Source organism: Solanum tuberosum, unplaced genomic scaffold (genome assembly GCF_000226075.1).
Source record: "Solanum tuberosum cultivar DM 1-3 516 R44 unplaced genomic scaffold, SolTub_3.0 scf00155, whole genome shotgun sequence".
NCBI lineage: Eukaryota > Viridiplantae > Streptophyta > Magnoliopsida > Solanales > Solanaceae > Solanum > Solanum tuberosum.
The window spans coordinates 868,062-879,867 of NW_006239081.1; the positions used below are offsets into that span (position 1 = coordinate 868,062).

At 27.6% G+C, this 11,806-nt stretch overlaps 2 protein-coding genes across 2 annotated transcripts in view; both read right to left on the minus strand.

The window, feature by feature from the left end:
* The window catches only part of LOC102580877 (mitochondrial-processing peptidase subunit alpha-like), a gene marked incomplete at its 5' end in the record, with an annotated part of 37,294 nt that extends 30,051 nt beyond the window's left edge, over positions 1-7,243 (minus strand). Inside the window, 1 exon segment of the mRNA NM_001288239.1 lies at positions 7,206-7,243.
* LOC102581550 (inositol oxygenase 4-like) lies at positions 4,534-8,305 on the minus strand. Its single transcript, XM_006353447.2, has 9 exons — positions 8,194-8,305; positions 7,307-7,448; positions 7,084-7,165; positions 6,553-6,757; positions 6,105-6,217; positions 5,575-5,767; positions 5,073-5,151; positions 4,906-4,987; positions 4,534-4,769 (listed from the first exon to the last, which is right to left on the minus strand). Exons 1-9 carry the CDS (start codon positions 8,222-8,224, stop codon positions 4,743-4,745), a joined length of 954 nt encoding a protein of 317 aa, XP_006353509.1. The 5' UTR covers positions 8,225-8,305; the 3' UTR covers positions 4,534-4,742.
* Positions 8,306-11,806: the final 3,501 nt, after the last annotated feature.

The following is an 11,806-nucleotide window of genomic DNA, read 5'->3' on the forward strand; positions in this document are numbered from 1 at the left end:
CACCACCGCCCGTCCCTACCCCAAAAAAAAATTGTGAATTTTTCAATAATTTAGCAAACTAATGGATGTATTATGCTAAATTTGCTTTGATGTCTCCATATATGAGGGGATTTATTATTCTTAAATTAAAAGTACTATCAATACCATATTTTTCTTATTTAAAGGGAACAACAGATATAATTATGAATAATTGAGGAACTAAAAGTATAATTATTCCTGATTTTATAGAAACAAAAAGGGTTAGTTGTTAGTTTTTTCTCAATTTTTTCTTAAGGGCATTTGGTATGTGGGTTAAATTATTTTGAAATTGTAGTTTTGAAACTCCTTGACTAATTTATTCTATCTCGAAAGTGAGATAAAATAATATCAAATTTAATTAAATGAGGTGGGATTAAGGTTATATTTGGAATTATATTTATACTATATGTCTAATTAACAATATAAATTTATCTTATAATATAAAGTTAATCTTAAATCTAATTTTGAAATATCTCAACTTATTCCGCTTAGCGAATCGTTTAGTTGCGTGCCCTTATTATTTTGATTTTAGTGAAAACGACAAGGAGGAATCTTTATGGACTATGGTATGCGCAAATATAAGTGATTGGCCAATCCCCAAAAATATCTCCACACTTTTATATGATTTTACTATACTATTGGAATCACAAACTTCATCGATATATTATATTATAAGTGACGATAATAAATATGAGTATTTATAATTATCATTATATGTAAATATTATTAAAGATTTTAAGACTTTCAAGGTAAGATATTAACTTAGCTGTGGTTAAATATTTTTGTGGTAGTTATTATTGCAGCTACAAGAAAATTTTATCATCACTGGATATCACTTTTGTTGTAGATCATATGATTTTACGGCTATATGAGTTTTCATCTCTTTCGTTAATAGTGACGGATCCAACTATGAATTCAACAAAAATCATCGTTTTCGAATTAAACTAGATCTATACATGAAATATTAGTATTATTGATATACTTAAATATACATTTCAATCTTTATCGTTTTGACTTAAAACCTCTTTCAAACTCCACCAGAGAAAAACAGAAAAGAAAAGGAATTAGCTACTAATATGTCGATAATCATCGTTAAATTCTTCATAGCTAACAAAATCTTCTGGTAATATATCTTTCATCACTAAATAAAATTAACAATGAGTTTTATTGTTTAGATATAAAATTAATTTTATTTGTTTTGTTTTGTTAGTTGGGGATGACTTGATGACATTTGTACGTTTTGGTGAAAACGGCAAAGGAATAATCCAATAATAAAATTGTTAGACTCTTTCGATTTCATTATTATTTGTTATTTTTTTGTTTTATATTTGTATTCGTTATTGCTATTGATTTTTATTGGATTATTTTGTACATGACTTTTTTATTATTGTATTTTATTTTCTTTTTGGATATGAAATATTTTACTTGAACCACGAGTCGATCGAAAAAGTCTTTCTACCATCATAAAATAAGAGTAAGACTGTACACATATTACTTTAATCAAATTTCACTTATAGAAATACACTGTCCATATTATTAATTGTAATAAATTTGTAGGACGCAAATACATGTGATTGGCCAACCTTGTAGCTTTTTTTCAAAAATATCCCCACACATGGTCATAATTGTATATGAATAATATTTGGTCATCACTCACCATCTTACATCAATGAATAGTTACCCACATCCACAAAAAATGAAAAATCCTAAATAATAAGTGGATTATTAAATATTGGTCTGATTGTGTTGAATTTAAACAGGTTAAATCGACTAAGTTAATAAGTGGTTAGATCATGAATTCGCGCAAAAGTTATTTCGATTAAGTCAACATGGCTAAATAAGGGATCATGATCTAACATGTCCAACACTTGTCAAATACTCATATATCTTTTCTTATAATTTATTTGAAAACCAATCAAAATTAATTTTAAAATATTTATTTTACACTAAATCTGAGACTTATGATAAACCCATGATACCAACTCAACTCTATTACAGTTTCAGCACCAAATGATGTCGTGTAGTGGATGAGGTTGATTCTCCTACAGCTAGGGGTGTGCAAAAACCGATTTAACCAATAAATCGAATCGAAAAAAACACTACTGGTTTATTGATATTGGGTTATTGGGCTAACGGTTTTTAAACGGTTTTGCAAAATTTTTTATTGGGTTATTGGTTCGGTTTCCGGTTTTATAATTTTTGTTAATGGTTAAACCGATAACCCAATAAGACTATACTAAATTTACTAGTCTTATTGTTAATGGTTAAACGATTGTTACTTTCACACTTTTTACTTTGAATGTGTCTAGTGTCTAAACTTGCAAGAAAAATAATTGTTACTTTTATGATTATTACTTTCATGCCAAATGCTGGAAAAATCATATGGTTTATTTGAAAATTTTCTTATCGTGTATATAATATATATGAGTATTTTCTTATTGGTTAAACCGAAAACCGAACCGTTAAACACCATAAACCGATTAACCAAAAACCGATAAGAAATATGTTATTGGTTTGACGTATTTACAAACCGAAAACCGATAAACCGAACCAATAACACCTAAAACCGAACCGAACCGACCGATGCGCACCCCTACCTATAACCAGAGGTCTCGGGTTTTAGTCCTGGGTTAAATATGGGGAGGTTTAATTTCTATCCGGCGTAAATTCGAATCAGTCAGACTCCAATAAAAGTGTCGGACACCGAATGAAAAAAAAAACGAAAAAAAAACTCTATTATAGTCTCAACTATTTATTTTGCTTTAGTTCTTACCAAATTCTCCAAATCACAAATATATCTACACTTTGGGCCTGAGTAGCTCAGAACCAGCCCGGCTAAGTTTGGGTCAAGTGGGTTTAGTTTGGTTTCGTATTGGGCCTCAGTTTAACTGGGCTGATTAACTAATAGTGGATTGGGCCTAGGATTTGAAACAACACAACTATTGAGTTTTAAGAGTAGGAATATGATGTAATTTCATCAGTACACTATGAGATTCTTAAAAATTTTACGTTTAATGATGAATTGTTGAAGATAACAAAAGTGAATCTATTGATTTTTGAAGGTTTAAATTGAATTTAACAATTAAAAATTATTGAGATTGGTATTAGAAGATTGAATATCAAATTTCGATTTGATTTGCAATCATTTGGGTCAATTTTGAAGTAAAAACGTGCTACTGAAATATTTACGACCTATTAGAATTATCGAGATTTGAGATCAATTTCTGACAATTGACAACCTAACAAATTGTATGGTGATTCATCAAAATCATCAAGATTTTATGGCCAACTTATTGTGGTCGTCAAGATTTGTATTAAGGTGACTCGATGAATTTTATTGAGATCCGCTAGAATCGTCAAGATTTGATGATCAAATTCTAGCGTTTTTAGTTGTAAATTTATTCTTGTAATTTATTTTTAAAATGACATCAAAATTTAAATATTGATATTATAAAATCCTATTCGTCAAAATCGTCAAGATTTGATGATCCCATAAGTGGGACCAAACATGTTTCGTCATCATAAGCATAACCATATTTCATATCATTAGAGTAGGGGTGCATATTGGTCAGTTTGGTTCGAATTTGTGTAGTATTAATTTGATTTATCGATTTTTGATTTGTAAACATTGTAAATAATCAAAACCAATAAGATAACTATTATTGATTTTTGGCCCTTAATAACTTCTTTCAACCGATAAAAAATAATAATCGTATATATACGATTAGGGGTGTTCATGGTTTGGATAAAAACCGATCCAAATCGAAAAACCAAATCAAACCGATTAAATGAACCGATTTAATATGGGTTTGGTTTGGTTTGGTTTTAGATTGTTAAGAACCGATAGTATTTGGTTTGGTTATGGTTTTGTTCGGAAAAAATCGAAGAAATAACCGAACCGAACCAACAAGTTATATACATAAATTTTATTATTATACATACATAATATATTATATTGATAAACAATTTTAAAGATTTTATATATGTTTCATCAAAATTTATTTAGAATTTACTTATGAAGAAAAAATGTCCAAGGTGAGAACATTTTCTTATTGGTTTCATGTATATGAGTGTATGAAAATTTTTTGTGAGACTAAAAATATCATTGTCTCTTCCTTCAATGCCAAAATAGTGAATTTTGAAGTTTTATTCAGTAAATTCAATGATCGAAAGTTCTATAATGCCAGTCATTCTAACTATTTTTTTGTTTGAATGGATTGTTGTCACTTTTTTCACGTTTTGAATGAATTATTTCTTTTATTTTTATGTATGGTTAATAACCGAATAACCAAACCAAACCAAAACCGAAAACAACCAAACCGATAAATGTATATTATATTTGGTTTGGTTGGTTTTGATAATTTTAAAACCGATTAAGTTGGTTTGATTTTGGTTTTGATCAATAACCGACCCAAACCAAACCGTGAATACCCCTATATACGATGTTCGCTATCTAGTTTGTTAAATCTTCTATGTGCTATTATAAAGTTATTGAATTTAACAGGCTATATAAGACAATAAAATCTCAATGGAATTTATTCATGAATGAAACGAAAGAAATACATTTCCGAATTTAGAATTTAAAAAGAAAACGAAATTACATTTCGAAAGGATAAAATATTTTAATAATCAACATAAAGGAATATGAAATATAGTTGAAAATAGCTATTTCTCTATAATTAACAATTAATTATATATTATCTACTCTGCCACCATGGATTCAATTACCACCTCAGCTTTGTTGGGAAATACTGCATTGCATTAACAAATAAAAAAAAAATTATTAGCAATTGAATCTACTATAATATATAAAATTATCAGGTTATTAATTTTTTAGTTGTATAATTTATCTTTTAGGTAATCTGATACGTATCAAAAAATACATACCTTTTCAATAAGAGAGAGATAGTATGGCTTGACTTTTTCCACATCAATTCGAACTTTACTCTTGCTATATAAATCATATTTGCTGCATTTAAATTTGTAAATAATAAGAAAAAATTGTTCAAAATAAAAATATAATTTAAAAAAATGAAAAAAATAGTAATAATTACTTAAAAATGTTGAGCCACTTCATGTTCTCTTTGTCCTCCTCATTCATCAAGTGTGTATATGCTCCTGACCTATGTAATGCTGTAAAATATTATTTTAAAAAAAAGTTAGTTCACATTAATAAATCAGAATATCAAGAATAAATTTTAAAAATATTTAAATTCAATAAAATACTGATCCTGTAAAAAAATATTTAATAATTACATCATTCAAAAGATAATTACATGTAACTGAACACAGTTCAGCTGATTTGCATAAATATTTCTCTTTTAGCACACAGAGACTAATAAAATATTAGACTATTTTCTCATTTTTAGAACCGATCAAACGTTTTCCTATAAAAATTTCAGTTTGCTCAAGAGAAAATTTTCAATCGCGATCTAATAGATTCATATATTGCAAGAATTTCTAATCTCTTCCCACACCCTTTTAATGAATCTTATGTAACTCAAATTTAAATTAATCGAGCCAATAAATATCGATACGAAAATAAAAAAATCTTACCATAGAAAGAGTGGTAACGTATAACAAATAAAGCAGCAGAAGGAAGAGTAGTTTCATTTTCCTTGGAAACCAAATACATATAATCATCATGTCCCCATGACATAACAACTTTGTCAAGTCCACAACCTTCTTCATATACACCATTTTTTGTGTTATAAATATTGTTGTTAATATCTGGATTTTCCTTAAAATACTGCATGATAAAAAAAAAATTATAAAAAAAAGTCGATAAATATATAATATATGTATAATTCATGTCATATATAATTTTTATGTATAATTAGTGTATAACCTATGAATACTAGCCGGAAAAAGTAAGTAATGAATCTAAAAATTAGGGGGCAAGTTAAAGGGTGCAAGAGGGTTTTAATGAAACTTGTTTTTGATAAAAAATTATACTGTATATATAAAGTTACAATTATTTTTTATGTCCCTTGATTTTCTCCTCGTCTATTTACTTTTTAAAATTTTGGAGTATAATAAAAATTCTAATTCTGATACTAATATGAACAAAAGTATTAGTAGTATACCTTGTGGTGAACAATTGATTCATCAAAAGCACAACCAAGAGGAAATGTGTCTCCAACAACAGCCCATTGAGGAAGCCCTCCAAAACTTGGATGAAGAAGTACTTTTCCTAGGTCTATGGTTCAAAATAAAAACGAGTTTAAGTTATACGTACTGATAATAACAACAATAATAACATATTTAATAAAATTCCATAAGTGAGATTTGAGAAAAATAATATGTACGCACTCTAAATCCTATCTTACAGAGATAAAAAAGTTATTTTCAATTCGGCTTATAAGTAAAAAAATACAAAATAAAAAGGAATGTACATAAATTTCCATGAGAAGTAATGATATCATAGCCTATTGTATATTTTGAATCATCAACTGTTGTTACGCAATATATATAATACTACAATATAAACTTCATATTCTGAACTCGCTACATAAATTGAAACAGAAAAAATACCATGAATGAGGCCAGTCAAATGAAGCCAATCTTCATTTGGATAATCTTTTCTAATAGCTTCAGCAGTTTGTAACAAATGCTCAATTTGTGGTTCATCCAAATCAGGATCACTATCATCAACCACATCATTCAAAAGTTCACAACAATCCCAAATACTCATTTCGATTTTGTTCAATTTTCCATATTCTTCTCTCATTTTTTTCACCTACAATATTTTACAAAAAAAAAATCAAAATTAATTATATAAATCATGGTTAAATAAAAGAGAGCTTTAATGAAAAGATGAATTTTGTGGTTACATCTTGATCAAGAATAATATAGTATAAGATGAAAATATAACGACTTGTAAGGAAAGGTCAAGGGAAATCATGCTTCAAATTTCTATAGAGATTTTTTTTTTTTAATTTTAAAATACAATTATTTTCTATAACAATCAAAAACTTTTTAGAATCAGATTTTTATGTTATGTTATATCGTATATATTCTATCGAAATAAACAACACCGTTATAAAAAGAAGGAATTGAACTTACATAGTCATATGTTTGGTTAATGTGTTGAACCCTATAAAATTCTTCCACTGATTTTTGTCTCTCACTTTGTGCATTATAATCCCTATCAAAAACATTCAACTTAAAAAAATTAGTTTCCATTTAAATCAAATCATTTTTGAGTTTTATTTTTTAATTTCAGAACTCGAATAAAAAATCTTTCACTAAAAATTGACGATAAATATATAAAAATAAATAAAAGTACCTAAATGATTGACCAAATGCATTTATGTCTGGCACTTCAAATATCTCATCTTGAGAAGACAATGTCTTTGGTACCATAAATCCACCATCCAAAATAAGTTCATTGGCATTGAATGAGACCTTTTTCTCCTCCACTTGTGATCCTATCATTTTTTTTTTAAAAAAAAATCCATATATAATATTAATAAGAGTGTATACAGTCAAATTTTTCTATAACGATTATTATTTATGATATTTTTCTTAATGGAGGCTATTTTTCACGATATGTTATACTATTATATGTTTTGATATTTCGTTATAGCAATCAAAAGATATCAAAACACAACATCGTTTGGAGAGATTTGATTATAGATGTTATCGACTGAAACGTGTGGAAAGTTTCAAAGAAGTAAAAAAATATTTAAATTTCATATAAAATTTTAATAAAAATTAATTCATTTCAAATCTCTTCTCTCTCTCTATATATATATATATATATATATATGTATTCCCAAGGCCTAGCTCGAGTGGCAAAAGGTGGAGATTTGTGGCTTAGGTCACAGGTTTAGAGGGGCGGGCCCATTATCCACCAAGTTTAAAAGGTTATGATTGATCCAAAGGGCGGATCACAGACGGATTTCTCGATTATCAATAAATATATATATATATAAAATAAATTTTTGATGAAAACATTTTGCTATAGCAATTAAAAAGTATAAAACCACAAAGCAGTTAGGAAGAGATTTGATAATACATTTTTAAAAAATAGTATACTCTTGGAAAATTAGATACAAGCGCAATAACATTTTAGGAGAATTCGAACAACACAAATAGAAACTCCATATCATTTCATTCACAATATAAATTAATATAGTTATTTAAAAATAAAAAAGAAGGATTATAACATACCAAATTCAGGCTGATCAATGAGAATAGTCATTTTCTCAACAACAAAAATAATAATAAAATATATCAACAAAAATTAGCAAATGAGATTCTGTTTATGCTGTTGTATGATGTGAATGATATTGAAAAACAATTTATGGGTATTTATAGTGTTTAGATTAAAATTGTCCTTGCCTGAAATTTATAATATTTTAGAGTCCTTAAAAGAAACCATTTGGTCAGTGGAGTCCTCAAAAGAAAATCTAGCAACTCCTTAAAATTTCCAAAATTAGATAATTTGAAATCTTTGAGTCCTTAACTGAAAAAAATAAATTAAAGTTATTATAAATATTATTAAAATATCCCTCAAGACCCGTTCAAAATGACAACTACTTACTTCACCGTCATTTCCTCCACTCGCCTCATAAGCGCGTGTTTAAACAACCAAAATTACACTTCCAAAACTCGCCGTAGATTATTATTAGTTTTATAGCTTTAAAAATACTCTTATACTTGACTAACTGAACTTAAATACACCTCCAATTTTTCAACATGAGTGAAATACACCCCTAAATTATCGTCAAGTTTAGGGATGTTTTCAACACTTCATTAGACTTTTTACATCATGTTCCTACAAAAGTTTGAAACCACTTGTTATGTCATTTGGCTGATCAGGGGTGTATTTAAGTTTAGTTAGACTATCAATAGTTCGGGAATTAAGATTAATAATTTGTGTCAAGTTCAGAGGTGTTTACAATACTTCTAACTATTTTTTAATATTAAAGATTTTCATTATATATCTTAACGTATCACATTATAATATGTAATACCGCGTGATTGAAATGATTCACGTATAAATTTTGAATCTTTTTATTTCATGCTAAAGCTTCGTTAATAATAAGAAGAGTGAGGTGATTTGCTAGCGATAAGGATAAAATTGAGCAGTTTCGATTAGTACAGGGATAAATATGAACCTTTTATCTCGTTTGTAGCGAACACGCGACTTGCTATGAGAGTGGGGAAGATTGAGTATATGTGTGATGAGTCAGCATTACGTGTATAGATAATCTTATTTTTTATTGAAAATATTAGGCTAAATGACTAGGAACCAAGTCATTTCCTACAAAAAAATTGGATTAAATTCCAAGTCTGAGCTGTGAATTTTATTTTATTTTATTTATCTTCTTTTGTATTATCAAGACTAAAAACAAAATCAAGAACAAAAATCAAGAAAAAATAACTATCATCCAAGCTGTAGCCACGTCATCACACATTAGACCAAAAAAAAATCGTGTTAAAAAAAAGTAGATACAATTGGACAAGGCTAAATATGTAATCAGGAACGGAGCTAGTAGTTCAGATGTGAGTTTTGTCGAATTTAGATTATTATTATTTTGTTTATATTGTGTTTATATTCAAGTTTTATTGAAATATACTTATTAAGAATAGTAGTGAAGTTAAAAAATTAGTAAAGAATATTTAAGATTTTTTATACATATATCTTATTTGCTGTGACAATTTTTAATCTTTTCGTTTTTAGTCCGCCTCAAAAAGAGTGATGCCTTATTATAATTAGAAACAATTTAAATTTAAAATTCTCATTTTATTATTAATAAAAATGATTGACAGCCACAAAAACATCAAAAAATTATTTTAGATCATAAATTTCAAAAGTTTGTTTTTTTCGTAAATATCGTGTCAAATCCAAATGATGCCACAAAAAATGTAATTAAGACTACTCATAAAGTATTTGAAGTTAAATTTTATCAAAAATAACTTCAAATGTCATATATTATGAAGTTATCCGAAGTAAATGTGCATATAAATAATTTTTAAAATACAAATTAAATGACGATATCAAAATAAGTTATCCACTATTCATATTAAATAGTACAAAGATAGTGATTGATAGAATCCAAGTTGTAAAATCACCTAGTTGCAAAGTCCACAATTTAAGCATACTATTTTTTTTATGCAAAAGATAACCGACATCTTTGTCTTGTGGCATTCATATTTTCATTAAAAAAATTAAATAATATATTCATATATATATATATATATATATATATTTGACTCAAATTTTAAATATCTTGCAACTTGATATTGTTAAAAAACATTTTAAGCTGTCATTCTCCAATTTATTCAAATGCAAGGAAATTGAACTTGCATGTTGTACGTTGGTTTAGTTCGTAAGCATAGAAAGGCACAAACAGAAGCGAACTCATGATTTAAAGATAACGAAGAAACTATAAAAAAAAATGCATATAGGTGAAATTGATCAATGCCATGCTACATAGTTTTATGCATTCTTGTAAGGAAAAATTACCTGAAATAGCAAATATTTAGAGTATATTATGTAATATAGTTATAATTTCGATTATTTTTAATTTGTGGCTTTAGTTTTGCGAAATCTTGATATTCAGTTTCCTAATTAATTTGGTTCCTTGTATAAATATAGATTTTGTAAAATACGATTTTTGATTGTATAAATACAGAATTTGTATATGTTTATCCTAGCTATATATATACAATTTATGAAAAAATTATAATAAATTACCATGTTTGTATATTGACAAGCGAATTATACAAATGAAGTTCTGAAAAATTTCTTAAATGTATAAATACAAATTTTGTATTTAATTACCCTATTTGTATATTGACAAACGAAATATACAAACGGGCAAACGAAATATGCAAACCGCAGCCTCCTTAGCAAGCAGAACTATAGTTAGAGCACAATTACCGAAATTATAACTATAGAACCTTATTATATCTATTATTTTTGCTATTTCTGAAATTCTCTTTTTTTAATTGTTAGCTAAAAATGAAAATAATGTAGCAGCCCATCACATATGTCGGGCTCACATAAATATTCATCTTCTTTAATTATACATATTAATAGAAATAGAAATGCTAGGATTTAACGGTTCATTGAGACTAATGCATATAATTAAAAAGTGACATATTTCAAGTTGTTAACTTACATACGTAATGGGCATCCAAGAACACATTCATTTTTTTCCCTCCAAAAATTGATACAAATATGCCTAATATCAACAATTTATCACATGTCCTGATGCTCAATGGTCACAAGTTATAATTTGGGCGCATGAGTAAAATTTACTAACAAATTTAAGAAACTGACGTACAAAGGGTCACCCTTGTCAGAAACTGGGCTCATATCCAAAACAAAAATCTGGGCCTCAAAGAGCACTAAAATTTGGACCCATAATTGCAATACTTGACTCTCACATGTTGGCCCAAGAGAATTTTGGGCCTTTGAATCACAAGAAACTCACCAATGAATTCGGTTAGGTTTTCAGACGTTGATTGGGCTGGATCTTTACTCACTTGACGATCTCTACAAGTCTCATCGCGTTGATCGACCTTAGACACCATAGGGAAAATTGTATATAATAGCAAACTATTAATTTAAATTAAATGCTATAAATATAGTTTGATTTAATTGTACCTCATAGCAAATTGTTGCTATTTCACCTCTCTCCTGGTGAATTTCGCTTGCCACTCTCGTTCTCTCCCTCGCCTCTCTCGTTTTTTATACAAACGCAAGTGTATAAAGTGTGTTTGTGTTTGTATAAAGCGAGAGAAAATTATATATATACATATATTTTCGTTC